This window comes from Schistocerca gregaria, chromosome X, assembly GCF_023897955.1.
Source record: "Schistocerca gregaria isolate iqSchGreg1 chromosome X, iqSchGreg1.2, whole genome shotgun sequence".
Classification (NCBI taxonomy): Eukaryota; Metazoa; Arthropoda; class Insecta; order Orthoptera; family Acrididae; genus Schistocerca; species Schistocerca gregaria.
In genome coordinates this window covers 366,055,722-366,078,022 of record NC_064931.1, presented here as the reverse complement: position 1 = coordinate 366,078,022, position 22,301 = coordinate 366,055,722, and the positions used below count along the sequence as shown (strand labels likewise).

Here is a 22,301-nt window from a genome sequence, read left to right as displayed (position 1 = left end):
AAATGGACAGAGACAGGGGTGGGAAGAGGAGATGGATGGGGGGGAGGGGTGGATGGACAGGGGGGACAGGAAGAGGAGATGGACAGAGAAAAGGGGAGAAGCAGATGGACAGAGAGAGGTGGAACAGAAAATGAAAAGAGAAAGGTAAAATAGGAGCAGATGAACTAAGAGAGCAGAGAAGAGATGGACAGTAAGAGAGTGGAGGAAGAGTTCGACTGATTAAAGACTGGAATGAATACATGCCCAAGCAATGCCAGGGATCAACTACTTTGTAAATAAAAACAATGTCCCATGTAATGACTGACATAGATTCAGAACTAAAATATCAACAACAACTGCCATTTATGAGTGCATCAATTGCATATTAAACTGATAGACAAGAAACAGAATCAACAGCATTTGTTGACCTGCTGAAAGCATTTGACATTGCGAATCAGACGATTTTGCTGTCAAAGGTTGAAAACTATGGTATTCAGTTGACTGTCTGTGGGACCAAAGGTGAGGTCTTTGGGTAGGGCTAAAAACTCTGCAGCATTAAAGTTCTTGGTTGGTATGTTAAAATCAGTGTTGTGAGTTTTTTATTATTCAGTGAGAGCTTCTGTCATTTTGGCAGGTAGATAAGTTCAACAGGACAAGTCTGGATGGTATGGTGAGCTGAAAAGATGAGAAAGCAGATGCTCAAGAGTGTTCACTGATCTTCCTGGGTAGTAATGTCTGGAGGTGCAAGTAATGAAAGAGTATCTTGGAAGCATTTGGAATGATGATCTAGTTGTTGGAGGGGAAGAGCTTTAATATGGCTGAGGGGGGGATAGAAAATTGGTAAACTATAAATCCAATATTCTGTGGGTGCGGAGGAGTACAGGTAATTCAGGAGCACCTGTAGTATAGAAATTTGTTTCTCTATGCCTATGTTTGGGATAGGTGGGGATTGGAAAAATCTTAACACTTGGAAAAGGAAGATTAAAGTTTAATTTCCTGGTGATAATGAGGTCACTGAAGACAGCGCACAAACTCATATACAGCTTTCACCTTAATCAGTTTAGAGAAATTGTGAGAAACCTAAATTGGGATGGGAATTTAAACCTCACTGCCACATAAGGTGAGTTCAGTGCCTTAATCACTGTACCCTCTCTATAAGTCCAAGGAGTGCAAACTAAACTGGGTTTTGAAACCAAGATGTGATACTGGGTTTTGGGTAGATCTACATATACTTTTCTCACTAGGTCATCAAAGTTCAAATTTTTCAGTGCTCTTACCTTTCTTCTGAAATATTATAATTCAATTGAATGCTGCGTTCAATTTTTCTCACACTTTGCTAGAGATAGATGACAGCTCAGCAGAAGGATAACCATATTTTGCATGCTTTTAGTGTAGCAAAAGTTCCAGTGTTGCATTAACCATGCGATAAGGAAATCTGTGACCATATATATCCTCTTCATTACACAAATCCTTGTGTTTTGGAATTACTGGACTGGTCCACTACGAATAAACAGTTCATGCAATGTATTCCATGTCATCGTAGTCATCAGTCTGCAGGCTGGTTTGATGCATTTCTCCACATTACTCTATCTTGTGCAACTCTTTTCATATCTGCATAACTACTGTGCTCTCCAACATCTATATCATCCTGCATGTTGCATTCAAGAACTACTATTTTAGCCAACCCACCTGCTATCCATAATTAATTAAATACTCCTTTATTCTTCAGGATGTGTGTTATCAAATCCATCCATTCATGAGGTAAAGACAAGTAGTTTGTGTAAATCTAACATTACAAGTTATGCAAAATAGTTACTTGACTGAAGGTTTCTGTAGTATTACTTTGTCTACATATTTTGGCTGCTCTCTAAGCCAGAAGTGGATCAAAAACTGTTTTGCGTCAGCCCAGTTCCAAGAGCTCCTGAAGATAAATGTTGACTGTGGATATCGTATTGCAGACACACAGTCCCTTTGACTGTTCAGAGATGTCACTAAACCACCCAAAGATGTAAACAATCATGCATGAGCAGCACAGTGCCTAATAGACGGAGGGGTCTGACAGCTGATCAGTTCCAGCCATTCCAACAGGAAGGAGGTACACGGCTCATGTTGTCTTTAGTTCAGCCATGCCCAAACAGTCAATACCATGATGAGATTTTCACTCTGCAGCGGGGTGTGCGCTGATATGAAACTTCCTGGTGGATTAAAACTGTGTGCCGGACCGAGACTCGAACTCGGGACCTTTGCCTTTCGCGGGCAAGTGCTCTACCAACTGAGCTACCAAAGCACGACTCACACCCTGTCCTCACAGCTTTACTTCTGCCTCCTACCTTCCAAACTTTACAGAAGCTCTACTGCGTACCTGCAGAACTAGCACTCCTGAAAGAAAGGATATGCTTTCTTTCAGGAGTGCTAGTTCTGCAGGTTCGCGGAGAGCTTCTTTAAAGTTAGGAAGGTAGGAGGCAGAAGTAAAGCTGTGAGGACGGGGTGTGAGTCGTGCTTTGGTAGCTCAGTTGGTAGAGCAATTGCCCGCGAAAGGCAAAGGTCCCAAGTTCGAGTCTCGGTCCAGCATATAGCTTTAATCCGTCAGGAAGTTTCAATCAATACCATGGTTTGATCATATCCACATTGTTACTTTGTGCCAGGAAGGCCTCTCAGCAAGGAAAGTGTCCACACATCTTGGAGTGAACAAAAGCGACATTGTTTGGACATGGAGGTGATACAGAGAGACAGGAACTGTCGATGACATGCCTTGCTCAGGCTGCCCAAGGGCTAGTACTGCAGTGGATGACCGTTACCTATGGATTATTGCTCAGAGGAACCCTGACAGCAATGCCACCATGTTGAACAATCCTTTTCGTGCAGCCATAGGACGTCGTGTTACGACTCAAACTGTTCGCAATAGGCTGCATGATGTGCAACTGCACTCGTGATGTCCATCTTTGCAACCACGACACCATGCAGCTCAGTACAGATGGGCCCAACAATATCCCAAATGGACCACTCAGGATTGGCATCACGTTCTCTTCACTGATGAGTGTCACATATGCTTTCAACCAGACATCATCAGAGATGTGTTTGGAGGCAACCCAGTCAGGCTGAACACCTTAGACACACAGTCCAGTGAGTGCAGCAAGGTAGAGGTTCCCTGATGTTTTGGGATGGCATTATGTGGGGCCAGTGTACACCACTGGTTGTCATGGAAGACATTGTAACAGCTGTACAATACGTGAATGCCATCCTCCGACCAATAGTGCAACCATATTGGCAGCATATTGGCGAGGCATTCATCTTCATGGACGACAATTCGCACCCCCAATATGCAAATATTGTGAATGATTTCCTTCAGGATAATGTCACTCAACTAGAGTGGCCAGCATGTTCTCCAGACATGAACCCTATCGAACATGCCTGAATTGGTTGAAAATGGCTGTTTATGGATGACGTGACTCACCAACCACTCTGAAAGATTTATGCCAAATCCCCATTAAGGAGTGGGACAATGTGGACCAACAGTGCCTTGATGAACTTGTTGGTAGTATGCCACAAGGAATACAGGCATGAATAAATGCAAGAGGACATGCTACTGGGTATTAGATGTACCAGTGTGTACTGCAATCTGGACCACCACCTCTGAAGGTCTTGCTGTATGGTGGTACAACTTGCAATGTGTGGTTTCCATGGGAAATAAAACAGTCAGAAATAATGTTTATGTTGATCTCTATTCCAATTTTCTGTACAGGTTCTGGAACTCTCGGAACTGACACAAAACTTCTTTGGAAATGTGCAATTTTAAAACAAGTACCACATTCATCACATCATTTATTAAGGCAGAGGATCAACTGAGGCTGTATCTCTGAACCATTTAAGCCTATAGTCTGAAACTTACCTAATGAGTTAGTGTCACTTTGGAGAGGAAGTGGGATAATATACTACTACTTCTTAGCACAGTTATCTAAAATGTGGTATTTTATATTCTGTAGTGGACTCAGTAACAATGTAACATTGAGTCAAAGGAGCTGATATAGTTATTCATATCAGAGTGGAAACAAATTTGTCCTGGCAACTTGTCAAGCATATCATATGGGTAACAGTATTGTGTACAGATGGTCTTCTCTTAGTTTTGCCAATCTAAAACAAGATTTCGGACAACACGCCATTTTTCAATGTTATAATCTAAATTTTAGTGGACAATATAAAAGTACTGATGTCATAACTGGTTTTTAATACAATAACACTATGATGAAATGATTACTCATTTATTTATATAGCATACTATGATTATGAATGTTTAAAAATACAATGGAAACAGCCACATTAAAATATATTTGAAATTCACAAATGCAACAACACTAGACTGTGGCATAAACAAATTTAATTCAGTTAACAAAATACAAAATATGTTCTGTATTTCTATCTTTACATTCATACTTCCAGTTAACAGTATTCACCATTCTTTTAAAACAGTTTAATAATGCCATTAACAAAATGTTCTCATTGATAAAAAACCTCATTCTATTTACATGTTCACATGCCGTTTCAAGGGAAGAACATCTTTCAAATGCTTTTACTTAAACTAGAGACAGACTTTTTACTCATCTGCAAGAAAATCCATTTTCCTTCTACAGAGAATTACATCAACATTTAAACAGCAACAAGGAAATAAAAACTGTCTTTGTGGTACAGTTACAAAATGAAATATGTTGCAGTTTACCAAATGAAATCAACGATGAATTTCTTTTAAAGCTTAACAGTGTAACAAATAACCAGACTGACATGAAACTAACATTATATTTTTTAAAGTTAAAAAAACAAACATCAGAAACTAAGAAACACAATAAAAGTTTCAAACAATAACACATCTCCAACTATGCTTCAAATGTTAATGAAGATCTTTCACATATCACACTAAAACTTTAAATCAAATCCTGTTACACATATAACAGCTAAGTAATTTTTAATTTCAATAACAACCACTTCATTGTCATACCACAAATAATATTTCTGTATTAGTTGAAAGATATACATGCACTTAGGTACATTTACATATGTTGAAGTATAAACATCTCCACATCAATAAAGAAATTGGAGAGGGCTATAAACACACACAGACACACTGATCTATTGCAGCAATCCCTCATGAAACTTTATTTGTTGATGACAAATTCCATGATTTGTTTTATTTATTTATTTATTTTTTTTAAAGAAAGAAAACCTTCACTACACAGTACAACAGAATTACCATCTCTGTTCTTGTGAATTAGCCATGCATGAATTCTCTGCTTTATTGCTGCCACAGAGATTTTCATACTGTAATTACAAATTATCCTACTTACCCCTGCCTTAGATAAATCTCTCTCTTCACTGTTATAACATACTGCATTTGTAGGTTTCTCCTTAAGTACTGCAGGCATGAAGTCTCTCTCTCTCTCTCTCTCTCTCTCTCTCTCTCTCTCTCTCTCTCTCTCGTCCCCTCTCCTCAACACACACATACACACATATACATGCATTTTCAACCCTTTGAGTATATGTACAGTTCCAAAATCACACTATCAGTCACACACAAATGTTATTTCTCACATTCAGATATAAATAAATACATTTTATTCTAACAATCAGCACACTGAAGTATTTACAAGCTGGCACAAAGCCACATAGTTTGTGGTATTTGGCCCCACACACTTCTGTGACAGGACATTCACAACAGCCCGCCTGCGGGACTTTTATCTTTGAATAATGGTTGAAGTAGATATCACATTGTTGTCACATGTATACACCATTAACCAGGTAACCAATACCATGCTCTAAAGTAATATGTATACAGTATTAACTGAAATGCAATACACTAACAATTATAAAACTGGCATTGTACACATCAATCCCTGACCACATTCAACATTTGTTTCCAATTTTGGTTCAATGTAAACGGAAGAATATTTTATTTTATTTGTTAGTCTTTTCTGTTATTTTTTTCTCTTAAACCTGACATTCATGTACTATCTTTCTTTCAAAAATAATGATAGAATTTGTACCACATTACTGTACATTTTAAAATTTCTTTGTAGTGAATATAACATCCTAACATAACAATTTTTGCTTGCTTTGGATCAACTCTGATGCACTAGTTTATGGTATTTTGGGATACAGGATCAGGAACAGGATTGTGGAAGAAACTAAAAAGTGAACAAAAGGCATGAAACAGTTTAAAATATTGCATTTCACTTTTTACATAGTAAATTATGGTATGTAACAATGTTCACGTCCTTTTTAACAGTGACATTAATTCTTTCTTTCACAACTGCAATTACTTCTGTGGCCTGATAGAGATTTCTATGTCACAGATTATTAAATTCCTTGACTTTTAATCAATCGAATCAAACATTCTATTGCAGAGCTAAGTTTAACTGTTTAAAAGAGTTTAAATACTTCTGAATGTAATGTGAAAACCTTCCTAAAATCTGATACTACCACGCAAGGCATATGTTTGAATATCCTTAAGAGGTATTTAAGTTTTTCACAAAACATTATGCAAAACATATTTACAAACTACTTACAAATTCCACATTTTTATGCTGCTTTGGTAGAACAATTTCTTCAAGTGACTTTGGAGAAAGCCTTAAAAATTTTCACCACTTTTGTGCCCCATTATTTCACAGCTGATACCATTTTTTGTCTTTATATTTGAGCATCAAATTATGTGCTGACTGTGAAAAGTTCTCAGCTTCTGACATCATTCGTGCTGACCTCTCCTCTAACTGGGATAGCTTATCCCCTCGTTCCACCATCAACTGATGGGCTCGACTTATTTCGCCAGTCACAGTCCCAACTCGTTGACCCATTTCTTGTATGTTAGCAGAAGGTCCCGGAATGTGCTTGGCAACACTACGAGAAGCTCTGCCACTTGCTTCACCAACTGAGAAAAAGAAGAATAAAAGGATGACAAAAAAACTTGCATATTGCACAGAAAATAAATATTATCCTAGAACAGCTGATAATGGTGAAATAAAGATCAAACATTACCAAACTTGGTTAGAAGTTGATTCATGTCTTTCACTGGAATATGTTAAAACTTTGAGATAGCATTCGTAATTGGGACTACCATCCAAGGTATTAAAAATTAATCACCACTATGCTACATGACATAGTTTGTGTGAGGTACAATGTGGAGATGACTGTATTTTTGTTTCTATACCTAATGGTAACTGGTGGGTGATAACTGAGTTTATGTGTTAAAAAAGGGTATGGTCCATATGCTGAGAAACGGTTACAATTAATTTTTATGTACATAACTGAATGGTAACCTGTCTGTATACAATTACTGGACCTAACAGATGTAGCTTTTATCAATGACAGCATATTTTACTTCATGTACTGTTAAAATGTTCAGCTTTTCATTACTCTCACATACGCTACGTGATCAAAAGTATCTGAACACCTGCAAAAACATACTTTTTCATACTAGGTGCATTGTGCTGCCACCTACTGCCAGGTATTCCATATCAGTGACCTCAGTAGTCATTAGACATCGTGAGAGAGCAGAATGGGGTGCTCCACGGAACTCACGGACTTAGAACGTGGTCAGGCGATTGGGTGTCACTTGTGTCTTATATCTGTATATGAGATTTCCACACTCCTAAAAATCCCTAGGTCCACTGTTTCCAATCTGATAGTGAAGTAGAAATGTGAAAGGACACTTACAGCACAAAAGTGTACAGGTCGACCTCGTCTGTTGACTGACAGAGACCGCTGACAAGTTGAAGAGAGTCGTAATGTAGAATAGGCAGATATCTATCCACACCATCATGGAAGAATTTAAAACTGCATCAGGATCCACTATAAGTAGTATGTCAGTTAGACAGAAGTTAAGATAACTTTGATTTCATGGTCGAGCAGCTACTCATAAGCCACATATTATGCCAGTAAATGCCAAACGATGCCTCGCTTGGTGTAAGGAGCATAAACTTGGGACGACTGAACAGTGGAAAAATGTTGTGTGGAGTGGCGAATTACGGTACACAATGTGGCAATCCGATGGCAGGGTGAGGGTATGATGAGTGCCTGTTGAACATCATCTGCCAGTATGTGTAGACTGTGGTGTTATGGTGTGGTCATGTTTTTCATGGAGGCGGCTTGCACCTCTTGTGGTTTTGTGTGGCACTATCGCAGCACAGACCTACATTGATGTTTTAAACTGGGAATATTTTTAAAAACTATAGATTTTGGTGGCAATGTGGGTACTGGATATTTGAGAGAGAGAGAGAGAGAGAGAGAGAGAGAGAGAGAGAGAGAGAGAGAGGAGGGAGGGGGGAGGCAAGCTGGCAGTGGGGTGTCACTAAGTGTAGTCCTTTCATGGATTGCAAATAAAGAGCACAAAATTGTGGATGTTTTACTTCAGAAATGTACATTATGCAAAAAAGGTCACAGAGGTCAATAAGCTGCATAGCAAATTTAGTTATAGAATAAAATGTAAGAGGGCCAAGTGATGAGTTATGTTACCATGTTCATACTATAGCTGACCATTAAACAAATTTTGCTCTCTAATCTTCATTGAGAAAGAAGCAGACAGAGAGCAGATGAGATTAATAACATAAGTATTTAGGATATACAAGTGAGGGGTGAAAGAGAATAGTGAAAAAAGAGCCCTGCTTATATCAGGGCAGAAGATGTGAGACTAATTAGTTTAAGCTTACTTTGTGTCAATTTTTGTTAAAGTAAACACATAGTCAAGTACCTGGATTTTAAGAACACCTCCGTGAAGGGAATCAAAAATGAAAAGGCCAAGAGTGTGTATTACAGACAAAAAAAATCTCTCCACTTCCTCTTGTGACAAGCATTCAGTTTTCTGTGAAATAAGATATATACTGTACATGACACTACCACAATCAGCCTCCATGATCTGGCTACAGCATTCCTGCCTCATCAAGGTGAAGCTTCTGGTTTGAGTCCCATTTCAAGATGGGTAGGAGCTCCTTTGTGCTATGTATGTGGTCTATACTCGCAGGACTTAGACATGTGTGTGAAATTTGTAAATAACGTGGTGAAGAAACTGACATTAATGTGTAACATGCTCTCAAACAGATACTGGACTCTTCCAAGTAACTAGTAAGCACACTATATAACCTATGGTTTTAGTGTAACATTAAACATGGTCAGTATGAGTTGTTTGGCTATATACAATTCTACAGTGCCCTTTGAACTATAAAAATCTCTAAGTGACACATCACTTCCCTTACACTTTGTTAAATTAGATGAACTGTACTATTTGAAATACACTGCCTGACAGGAAAGTTAAGCATCCAGAAGCCATGGCTCAATGTTGGCATAACTTCATACACATACACACCATCAGTGGATATGTAAATGATTAGAGTTACAAAATTCCATGATAGGTAGATTGGCCACCAGAGTGCAATAGTGTATGTAGTGTTGTTACCAGGCCTGGTAAAGTATACAAGGGGCACAAGAAGAAGCATTGGATGTTAAGTGATCACTGCTACAGACACAGAAATGTAATGTACTCTAGTGAGGAAGCATTATCTGCATCTGGCACAGTTTGAAGTGGGCCTCATTGTAGTTCTCCATTTGGCCAGCTGGTTGAATTGTGCAATACCCAACTTTGTGGTGCATTTGCATGTGACAATGGCCTGATGTTGGATGGCATGGGGATGTAAGAGCAGGTATACTTTCAGTTGACTACCTGAAGGTATGATCACCATATTGTGCACCAAGCACAGTGTAACCTCTTTACACCTTTATCTGCCATTCAAGAACAAGTAATGGGCTCCCTACAACATGCTGTGTCAGCTTGCACCATTGGTTGGAGAGTAGCAGTAGCTGGATTACGGAATTAGTGTCCCATGCATAGGCTGCCATTAACACAACAGAAACGTCTGCATCCAGAGTGATGCTGTGACCAGAGAGCACATCCTGCTGGTGAATGGCAGCACTGCCCTGGATGATCATTGTTGGAAAGTGTGTCAGAGACCTAAGATGAGGTCTCATTCTTCCAATGTTTTGGAGAGGGACAGAAATGTTACTCCTGGCACCATGGCGTGGGGAGTCATCGGGTATGAATGTGACTGAGGGAACTCTGATGGCACAACAGCACATCAAAGACATCCTGTGTCCTCATGTGTTACAATATCATGGTGGCAATTTTCAAGAGGATAATGCTTGTCCACATATGTCTCTTGCGTCTATGTGTCTATGAATCTGACATGCTCTTATGGCCAGTAAGATGTCGAAATCAGTCCCTGACAGAATATGTGTGGTATTAGCTTGGATGGGCTCTGATCCAGTGCCAAAATTCAAAGTATCCTGTACCAAAGAAAGCAACTTATGGCCTTTGTGTATCTGTCAATGGAATAATTCACACTCAGAGAAACATCACAGTAGGAATCTCTAACCATTATAATCACTGTTTATTTTGTCTCTTTGATTATATCTGTCTTGATGACAGGTGGAGTTGTCACTGCATATACATCAGATATATTCAGCACAGGCTGAAACAGGATGCAGGTGTAAGACAGCACCAGGAAGCAACCCAAACATACAGCACTTAGTGCATATAACTGAATTAGGCAATAAATGTTGGCTCCCAATATGGCATGTAGCACGTACATCTCTAGTACCCCTATGTTATATGTGATCACTCTGAATAAGAAACAAATAATATGGAGGTTATGCCATTGCAACAACTATATCTTATCATTTTTGGGCCAAATAAATTTGCTTTACACGAAACCATCATCAGTGGTCACTAACAATGTGGTTTTGTTTAGATGTTAGTTTAACAAGATGTCAAACATTTCTCAAGCATAAATTTACTTTTAGTACTCATGTTTGGTGTGCCCATGTCCTTGTACATACATGTGTGTGTGTGTGTGTGTGTGTGTGTGTGTGTGTGTGTGTGTGTGTGTGTGTCACGGCAGGGGTGGAGGAGGAGGAGGAGGAGGAGGAGGAGGAGGAGGAGGAGGGAAGGCATGCAATCAAATTATTAATTTGCTAAAGCTGTTTCTTTATGGTACTGGAATGGAGTGTTCATGAGTGAGTATGGCTGCCCAGATTAGGTCATAATGTTCTTACAGTGACTAGAGATGGGTTACTGTTTACTGGTTACATTTTTAGTAGCTTAAATAATGTTTTGTTGCTAATGTTTATTTCACCATTTAGTATGTGTTTATTTTCTGTGATTACTTTTAGAATTTAGAAATTTTCTGGTACTGTTAGTAAGTGTTTCCTTGTTACAAAATATAATTATTTTCATGTCTGTTTCTGTTGTGTTAGGGTTTTGGTTTTCATGTTAGAGGTGCTTGGCAAATGTTGAATGACTGGTGCCATATTTCATACTCTACTATGATCTTTGCATCTTACTTCAAATGTTCCCGCTGATCTATTTCAAGTACAAAGCATTGTAGCTGTTTTATTAAAGTTGGCAAATGCCAGACTTTTTAAAATCTATGTCAGTGTCATCCTCTCTATTTAAATGTTTCTGTATGGAGTTATTACTTCCTTGTTTCCATAGGATGTTAACAGTTGTGTGTGTTATTTTATTTGCATATGTGAGTGTGTACCAGCTTTTCTGTTGAGTTTTAGAGTTGTGATGCTTTTTTTATATTTATTATGTGCTCATAACACATAGTTTTACATGGATAGCATAGTTAACAATGTATGTATTTTCACACTTATAAATAAAAGGTATTTTATAATATGCTACAATTACTATGCTTCTTGCTGGTACAGGACTGCTTCTTACATTATCATTGATGTTAAATCCTAGTTATGCATGCATTTCTGGGTAAGCCATTGCCTAAGCCACTTTTTACAATTATCTCCCATCAACATCTTAACTTCATTTGGTAAGAAATTGTAAAAAACATATCCTTTGACATGGGGGCATTTTGCTATTATGGTTAGTCTTCTGTTAGCCATCTGAAAATCTGTATCATGACTGAGAATTTCCATGTTCCTATTTGTGACCTTAGTATCTTCTTTCACTAGCTTAACTGTTTCCAGCATATACATGTCATAAACTGTGAGAATACTGAATACAGAGAATAGGCTTTTGCAAAATGTTCCTTTTTTCACTTTTGCTATGACCCTTGAGACCTCCTTGTCCATTATGAAAAACCTTTTCATATTAGTGTGGCAAGTCCTTGTTGTGGAGTAATGTTGTTGGTGTGCGATTTCGTCATGAGTGTAGTGGGTCTCTGGTTTTGTGTGGCATGTACACTCCTGGAAATTGAAATAAGAACACCGTGAATTCATTGTCCCAGGAAGGGGAAACTTTATTGACATATTCCTGGGGTCAGATACATCACATGATCACACTGACAGAACCACAGGCACATAGACACATGCAACAGAGCATGCACAATGTCGGCACTAGTACAGTGTATGTCCACCTTTCGCAGCAATGCAAGCTGCTATTCTCCCATGGAGACGATCATAGAGATGTTGGATGTAGTCCTGTGGAACGGCTTGCCATGCCATTTCCACCTGGCGCCTCAATTGGACCAGCGTTCGTGCTGGACGTGCAGACCGTGTGAGACGACGCTTCATCCAGTCCCAAACATGCTCAATGGGGGACAGATCCGGAGATCTTGCTGGCCAGGGTAGTTGACTTACACCTTCTAGAGCACGTTGGGTGGCACGGGATACATGCGGATGTGCATTGTCCTGTTGGAACAGCAAGTTCCCTTGCCGGTCTAGGAATGGTAGAATGATGGGTTCGATGACGGTTTGGATGTACCATGCACTATTCAGTGTCCCCTCGACGATCACCAGAGGTGTACGGCCAGTGTAGGAGATCGCTCCCCACACCATGATGCCGGGTGTTGGCCCTGTGTGCCTTGGTCATATGCAGTCCTGATTGTGGCGCTCACCTGCACGGCGCCAAACACGCATACGACCATCATTGGCACCAAGGCAGAAGCGACTCTCATCGCTGAAGACGACACGTCTCCATTCATCCCTCCATTCACGCCTGTCGCGACAGCACTGGAGGCGGGCTGCATGATGTTGGGGCGTGAGCGGAAGACGGCCTAACGGTGTGTGGGACCGTAGCCCAGCTTCATGGAGACGGTTGCGAATGGTCCTCGCCAATACCCCAGGAGCAACAGTGTCCATAATTTGCTGGGAAGTGGCGGTGCGGTCCCCTACGGCACTGCGTAGGATCCTACGGTCTTGGCGTGCATCCGTGCATCGCTGCGGTCCGGTCCCAGGTCGACGGGCATGTTCGCCTTCCGCCGACCACTGGTGACAACATCGATGTACTGTGGAGACCTCACGCCCGACTTGTTGAGCAATTCGGCGGTACGTCCAACCGGCCTGCCGCATGCCCACTATACGCCCTCGCTCAAAGTCCGTCAACTGCACATACGGTTCACGTCCACGCTGTCGCGGCATGCTACCAGTGTTAAAGACTGCGATGGAGCTCCGTATGCCACGGCAAACTGGCTGACACTGACGGCGGCGGTGCACAAATGCTGGGCAGCTAGCGCCATTCGATGGCCAACACCGCGGTTCCTGGTGTGTCCGCTGTGCCGTGCGTGTGATCATTGCTTGTACAGCCCTCTCGCAGTGTCTGGAGCAAGTATGGTGGGTCTGACACACTGGTGTCAATGTGTTCTTTTTTCCATTTCCAGGAGTGTAGCTTCATTTGTCTGGCTTGTTTTATTTTTTTAATTTTGTAACCACAGATTCTCAGCATCCATTTTTTTTTCGCTATTTGAGTTATTATGTCTAGCTCCTTACTGTAGTTGGGCTTCTCTGGCGGAAATCTATACAATCTGTGGAGCTGACTGTTTTTGAGACTGTGGGTGGTTTGGTGTCTGATATCTGTTATGGTGATTTTCCTGTAAATTTGTTTGTTGATTTATTTATTTTATGCTCTGGTGATCAGTGCTGTGAATACACCACAAGATGTGGAACACATCAGTTTTAGGAGTTTGTTGTGGTTACACTCCATGAAATCATGTAAATAGTACTAATCTGTTTCTTATTATACCATAGAAAAATAAAGTATTTTAATATGCTTATAATAATAAACAAACATGCACACAAATAAGGATGTGGGAATGTAGCTGAATGTTTACATTTACATGTATATTCTACACTATGGTTCAGGAACTTTTCTATACTGTAGAAGAATCCTTGAAATAGGGACTGCCTTGAGTTAATCATCAACTATAGATTTAATTTTTGCAGGGAGGGATTAAAAATATTTTGTACCGTACTCAGGTTTGTATGCTCCTAGTGGATGCCTTTATTTCTTCTAGTGTAATGACTCCAATTGACTCTTGGTTTTTCCCAAATGAAACACACCACAGAATATATATACCATGTGTCTCTTCTATAGAGCATCAAGTGCAGTTTCGCTGGTGTTTGGCCACATGTAGCTGGAGTCAGTCCAAACAAATACTGTTCATCGCATCTTTCATATGGTGCCCAGCATTGATGGAAAACACTGATTTGTTTCCCATTACAAGCAAAATTATTTTTAAAGTTGAGTGTAACATACCCATTCAATAGAGTGGTCCCCAATTAGTACAATACTTTATTCATGTTACTGATATGTATTAACAGGAACAGTAAAACATGAAGGATAATCAATACTCCTGCAGTGAATGAGCACTGCTTCTGTAGCAGTCAGTGCAGGCCAGCGTGGTGCTGTCGCTGCTGGAGTACTGGTTACTCCTCGTGTTTTACTGCCCCTGTTAATACTCATTGATAAAACAATAAACTAATCTGGCACTGCTCTATTGAATGGGCATGTAAAATTACTATTTAAAAAATCATTTTGTTTTTAATGGGAAACAAACTGACACTTTTGATCAACACTGGGTGTTGCATGAAAGATGTGATGAGCAACATCTGTTTTGGCTTAGTCCAGCTATGTGTTGCAAAAAATAAATTGCAAATATCTACCAAAACAGTAGAGAAAATGCACCTAATGTCTCTTAGGAAAGACACCCTGTATATGTATTGGGTATCACGGGGATGTCAACCTCGTCCCGTCTGTCCCCAGATCGGTCTGCCGCTCTGGTTGCCCCGGTTGCTGCCCACAGTGGGGCTGAGCCCTCGCCTGTGGTTGATTGGAAGATCGTTCAAAGGCGTGGCAGGCAGCGAAAGATGTCCCCGGAGGCTGATCAGAAAGCCTCCCCAGCGCGTCTGACAAACAGGTTTCAGGCACTGTCTCTGGCTGAGCCAGATGTTGCTGCGTGCCCTGTTTCAGAGGATCATTCTCAGCCTTCAAGGTCCGGACAATCACAGAGGATGGGCTTATTGGTAGTTGGGAGTTCCAATGTTAGGCATGTAATGGGTCCCCTTAGGGATTTGGCAGCTAAGGAGGGGAAGAAATCCAGTGTGCACTCCATGTGCATTCCGGGAGGAGTCATTCCTGATGTGGAAAGGGTCCTTCCGGATGCCATGAAGAGCACAGGGTGCAGCCAGCTGCAGGTGGTGGCACATGTCGGCACTAATGACGTGTGCCGCTATGGATCTGAGGAAATTCTCTCTGGATTCCAGCGGCTATCTGATTTGGTGAAGGCTGCTGGTCTTGCTTACGAGATGAAGGCAGAGCTCACCATCTGCAGCATCGTTGACAGAACTGACTGCGGACCTTTGGTGCAGAGCCGGGTGGAGGGTCTGAATCAGAGGCTCAGACGGTTTTGCGACCCTGTTGGCTGCAGATTCCTTGACTTGCACCATAGGGTGGTGGGGATTTGGGTTCTGCTGAATAGGACAGGAGTTCACTACACTCAGCTGGCGGCTACATGGGTAGCGGAGGCTGTGTGGCATGGACTGGGCGGTTTTTTAGGTTAGAAGGCCTCGGGGTGGGCTGCAATGTCAAAGGGTGCATGACAAATACAGGACGTGCTTGAATCAAGGAACAGTCGGAATTATAGTTGTAAATTGTTGTGGTTGTGCTCGAAAAGTCCCTGAGCTTCAAGTGCTAATAGAAAGCACAGAAGCTGATATCGTTATACGTACAGAAAGCTAGCTAAAGACTGAAATAAGTTCTGCAGAAATTTTTATGAAGTCTCAGACAGTGTTCAGGAAAGATAGATTAGGCAGAATTGGTGGTGGAGTGTTTGTGTCTGTCAGTAGTGGTTTATCTGGTAGTGAAGTCTAAGTAGATACTCCGTGCGAATTGGTATGGGTGAAGGTTATACTTAACAGCCGAACTAAGCTAATAATTGGCTCCTTCTACCGACACCCCGACTCCGATGATACAGTTGCAGAACAGTTCAGAGAAAGTTTGAGTCTCGTAGCAAATAAATACCCCACTCATACGGTTATAGTTGGTGGGTACTTCAACCTTCCCTCGATATGTTGGCAAAAATACTTGTTCAAAACCGGTGGTAGGCAGAAAACATCTTCCGAGATTGTCCTAAATGCTTTCTCCGAAAATTATTTTGAGCAGTTAGTCCATGAACCCACGCGAATTGTAAATGGTTGCGAAAACACACTTGACCTCTTAGCCACAAACAATCCAGAGCTGATAGAGAGCATCATGACTGATAAAGGGATTAGTGATCACAAGGTCATTGTAGCTAGGCTTAATACCGTTTCTTCCAAATCCATCAGAAACAAACGAAAAACAATTATATTTAAAAAAGCAGATGAAGTGTCACTAGAAGCCTTCCTAATAGACAATCTCCATTCCTTCCGAACTGACTATGCAAATATAGATGAGATGTGGCTCAAATTCAAAGATATAGTAGCAACAGCAATTGAGAGATTCATACCTCATAAATTGGTAAGAGATGGAACGGATCCCCCGTGGTACACAAAACAGGTCCGAACGCTGTTGCAGAGGCAACGGAAAAAGCATGCGAAGTTCAGAAGAACACGAAAACCCGAAGATTGGATAAAATTTACAGACATGCGAAATTTGGCATGGACTTCGATGTGAGATGCCTTTAATAGGTTCCACAATGAAACATTGTCTCGAAATTTCATAGAAAATCTGAAGATATTCTGGTCGTATGTGAAGTATACAAGCGGCAAGACGCAGTCAATACCTTCGCTGCGCAGTGCCGACGGTACTGTTACCGACGACTGTGCCACTAAAGCGGACTTATTGAACACAGTTTTCCGAAATTCCTTCACCAGGGAAGACGAATGGAATATTTCAGAATTTGAAACACGAACAGCTGCTATCATGAGTTTCTTAGAAGTAGATACCTTAGGGGTTGTGAAGCAACTCACATCGCTTGATACGGGCAAGTCTTCAGGTCCAGATTGTATACCGATTAGGTTCCTTTCAGATTACGCTGATACTATAGCTCCCTACTTAGCACTCATATACAACTGCTCACTCACCGATAGATCTGTACCTACAGATTGGAAAATCGCGCAGGTCGCACCAGTGTTCAAGAAGGGTAGTAGGAGTAATCCATCTAACTACAGACCTATATCATTGACGTCGGTTTTCAGTAGGGTTTTGGAGCATATACTGTATTCAAACATTATGAATCACCTCGAAGGGAACGATTTATTGATACGTAATCAGCATGGCTTCAGAAAACATCGCTCTTGTGCAATGCAGCTAGCTCTTTATTCGCACGAAGTAATGGCCGCTACCGACAGGGGATTTCAAGTTGATTCCGTATTTCTAGATTTCCGGAAAGCTTTTGACATCGTTCCTCACAAGTGACTTTTAATCAAGCTGCGGGCCTATAGGGTAACGTCTCAGTTGTGTGACTGGATTCGTGATTTCCTGTCAGGTAGGTCACAGTTCGTAGTAATAGACGGCAAATCATCGAGTAGAACTGAAGTGATATCAGGTGTTCCCCAGGGAAGCGTCCTGGGACCTCTGCTGTTCCTGATCTATATAAATGACCTGGGTGACAATCTGAGCAGTTCTCTTAGGTTGTTCACAGATGATGCTGTAATTTACCGTCTAGTAAGGTCATCCGAAGACAAGTATCAATTGCAAACCGATTTAGGAAAGATTGCTGTATGGTGTGGCAGGTGGCAGTTGATGCTAAATAACGAAAAGTGTGAGGTGATCCACATGAGTTCCAAAAGAAATCCACTGGAATTCAATTACTCAATAAATAGTACAATTCTCAAGGCTGCCAATTCAACTAAGTACCTGGGAGTTAAAATTACGAGGAACTTCAGTTGGAAAGACCACATAGATAATATTGTGGGGAAGGCGAGCCAAAGGTTGCGTTTCATTGGCAGGACACTTAGAAGATGCAACAAGTCCACTAAAGAGACAGATTACACTACACTCGTTCGTCCTCTGTTAGAATATTGCTGCGCGGTGTGGGATCCTTACCAGGTGGGATTGACGGAGGATATCGAAAGGGTGCAAAAAAGGGCGGATCGTTTTGTATTATCACGTAATAGGGGAGAGAGTGTGGCAGATGTGATACGCAAATTGGGATGGAAGTCATTAAAGCAAAGACGTTTTTTGTCGCGGCGAGATCTATTTACGAATTTTCAGTCACCAACTTTCTCTTCCGAATGCGAAAATATTTTGTTGAACCCAACCTACATAGGTAGGAATGATCATCAAAATAAAATAAGAGAAATCAGAGCTCGAACAGAAAGGTTTAGGTGTTTGTTTTCCCCGCGTGCTGTTAGGGAGTGGAATAGTAGAGAGATAGTATGATTGTGGTTCGATGAACCCTCTGCCAAGCACTTAAATGTAAATTGCAGAGTAGTCATGTAGATGTAGATGTATTGTGCAGAACTTCAAGTTCTTTAAGAAGATCTCCCCAAAAGATGATTCCATAAACCATAATGGCATGAAAATACCCATAAAAAGTGATTTAATAAATTCTATATATCTATAAAAGCATGCAGTGCATAAATCGGATCTAGGATGTGGCTTGACCAGTTTGGTAAGTAGACCCAGGTATCCATCAAATATCCATCCTAGTTATCTGCAAATCGTCCAGTTTTCTTCCAATCTCTTAATCTTTAGAGGTTTTGTAACACTGAATAAAGCTTGTTTTACTGTACTTAACACAATTAACAGGTATGTTAAACCAGTTCACAATATCTATAAAAACTTTATTAACTGACACCTTAAATTTGTCTGATGAACTATTGATATATACTATAGTGTCATCAGCAAAGACAGTAAATTTACATTATTCTGTACAAAGAGGTAAATCATTTATAAAAATAATAAAAAGTAGGAAACCAGAATTGGAGCTTGAGGCACTAAACATGTGATGGTACCACATTTTGATGATGTTGAGGCACTTTCTCCACTATTCTGCTACTTATTCAATATAACTTTCTGCTTTCTGCTAGAAAAGCACAAATCAAGCACTTCCCAGCTGTACCACTTTTCTGTAAGTACTTAGCTTAATGTAAATATTTGGTGAGTGACACAGTCAAACGCTTTTGCAGGTCACAAAATATTCCCACCATCTTCAGCTTTTTATTGGTGGACTCCAAAACATTGCTAGTAGATGCAAATATTTTGCTGATAACCTCTTCTGAAGTCCAAACTGACATTCACTGATGATATTACGGTCACTCAGGTGCCTAACTAACCTGGCATATATTAATTTCTCTAAAAGCTTGGAAAAACCTATGAGTAATGAGACAGGCTGATAGAAGTCTCTGTATCCCTTCTTCTATACTGGAGTTACAAATGCACACTTTGGTCTTTCAGGATTTATTGCTTGTTTAAACGACACGTCAAAAATATGGTATAGGAGGATTTGACTTTCATGGCTGCAGCAGTATTTTAATAACCAAATAGGAACATTGTCATCTCCAGTAGCATTTTTGCTTTCCAGTGACTTAGCAATTCTTCAATTTTCCTGTGTAGTGACTGTTGTTATATGGACCTGCTGTAATGTGCTAGCCTTGTGTGTTGTCAGGGATGTCCTTTTTTGGGAGTTATACGTAGCAGCAAAGATATCAAATGATCCCAGTCAGAGTTTGTTCAACTTATATGTCACAGTGAGTTGTGTCAGTTATGTTATGTTTTCAAAATGCTGACCTTTCATGTGAATTTCTGCACTTTGTCATTTTGTGATAGCTTCATATTGTTAACTCCAAGTCTCGTCACCCATGATGATTTTTTTCCTAGAAAGGAACTGTTTGCAAATTGCATTTCAGTCAAGCAACAGCACAGTTATAGTAGTAGTAGTAGTAGTTGTTGTTGTTGTTCGGGAGGCAAGGTATGTGGGACAAACTCTGCACAGACTTTTATTTTCCTCAAAACATTCCGGAGAATGTCTTGAACACTTGATTTAGACATGTGCTTCACTAGGATTTGTACCAACAATGACAACAACATTGACACCCTTTGACCACATGTCCTCTGCCTGCTGACAACTGACTGATCAAATGTGCATCTGTTGTTTACAGTTGTTAGTTCAAGCTGCCACACATTGCTTTTATGCCAGAAATAAAATATGTCTCAGAAATTTTCGAATGAGTGGTGTACACTGTAGAAGGATTTAAAACAATAACTACATTTTACCATCTTTGGATTTGGTGTCTGTGGGGTTTGTGAGTCATGGATCACTCCTTTTCCATTTTACAATAAATTTCAATGCACTTAGAGAGAGAGAGAGAGAGAGAGAGAGAGAGAGAGAGAGAGAGAGAGAGAGAGAGTGTGTGTGTGTTTTATAACCCCGAAGTTTCTTCAAATGAAATCTACTTTACTCTGTGAATTTACTTTGTTTGTGGTGAGGAACTGTTCATCGTGATCAGAGAGGATGTACATACTGCCTGACAAAAAAAGTGAAGCATGAAGCAGACATAGTAAGATGTGTATATAACTTTGTACACTTGGCAGGTATGTAAATAATTAGAATTACAATTCTGAGTGACAGGTAGATTGGCCACCAGAGTGCATTAGTGGTGTTCATGTTTAGCATTGTTACCAGGGCTACTGAAGTATATAAGGGGCATGAAGAGTGTCAGATTTTGAATAATCACTGTGAAAGACATGGAGATGCCACATACTCTTGTGAGACAGCAATATCAGTATCTGACAGAGTTTGAAATGGGTTGTATTATGGGTCTCCATTGGTTTGGTGGGTTGAATCATGCAATAAACTAGTTTTATTGACATTCAGGTGAGAGAGTGACCTGATGTTGGACTGCTTGGAAACATGAGTGCAGGCATACTTGTTGTCAAGGTTTCAGTTGACATCTGCACTCAACAAGGCAGAATCTCCATACAGTACACCCAGGACATTATAACCCCTTCATATCTATGCCTTTCCATCTGAGAATGAGTAATGGACTTCATGCAACATTCTGTGTCATCTCCCTTCCATTGGTTGGAGACTAGCAGTAGCAGAACTAGGGAATAATTGTTCCTTCACTGTCTCCTCATTTGTGTTTTGTTATGTTGTGTGTGTGTGTGTGTGTGTGTGTGTGTGTGTGTGTGTGTGTTTCTTTTTGTGTTAACAAGTGTCTAGCAAGGGTATAATTATGTGGATGCTTGTCTGTAATCTATGTCTAGTCTCACAATTGTGTTCACTACATAAAATCTCCATTGGCTACCATGTCTTGGATCGTGAGGTTCTATATATGACATAAGTGCTTTCTGTATCTCATGAAGTATGTTTCCTATAGTCATCATAACATATTTCATTTTTGTGTGGAACATGTTTGTTGGATCTGACTTTAGTGTGATAATTTTATTCCCTGTAATAAATTCTTGTGTTCCATTCATGTACTCTTGTTTATGCATAAGAACCACCATATTCCACTTGCGTAACTTTGTTTCAACAATGGTTTCCTTCATTTACTTTTCTCCAGGTCTTTTCAGAGTTTAAAACTCTGCAGGTGTCTCTCTTGTTTTTAGTGTTTTCTTGTCTTATATACATTATGGTTTTAATTTCTTTGCCCATTAATTTTCTTGTTAGACTTATGTTCATGGTGCTTGGATCCTCCCCCTGTCTTTAGGACAATATTCTCAGATTCTGTAACCAGATTTTCTGTGAAGTATACATTTATTTTTGTGTACCTCATCAGTCTAAAAAGTTTTGAGACTGAATTAATAAAAAACAGAGAAAAAGTAATGAAGTGGGTCTTGATATCAGGTGCTTTCCATAGTCTCCCCCCGCCCCTCTCCTTCCACTTGAACAGAATGCACTGAATGTTCATATAGCCCTGTGAAGCTATCAGAAAAGCCCTTCTTTGGGATGCCATTCAACTTATATATCACAGCACTTTCAGAGTCAGTTATGTCATTGAAGTGCTGACCCTTCATGAGAATTTCTGCACTTTGTCATTTTGTGGTAGGTTCATGTTTGTAACATCAAGTCTCATCACCAATAACAATTTTTTCAGAATAGAATTGCTTGCATGTTGCATTTCACGCA

At 40.3% G+C, this 22,301-nt stretch overlaps 1 protein-coding gene across 6 annotated transcripts in view; it reads right to left on the bottom strand.

Annotated features, from left to right (window-relative positions):
• The window catches only part of LOC126299600 (syntaxin-binding protein 5), a 901,795-nt gene that overhangs the window by 4,426 nt on the left and 875,068 nt on the right, over positions 1–22,301 (bottom strand). For 5 of the 6 annotated variants that reach the window (XM_049991623.1, XM_049991624.1, XM_049991625.1 and 2 more), the window contains one exon: positions 4,338–6,892. In XM_049991623.1, coding sequence (XP_049847580.1) covers positions 6,630–6,892 — 263 coding nt within the window. In that variant the 3' untranslated portion in view covers positions 4,338–6,629. Of the gene's footprint in view, positions 1–4,337; positions 6,893–22,301 lie in introns of those variants that run through there. The other variant, XR_007552829.1, reaches the window with a different exon arrangement.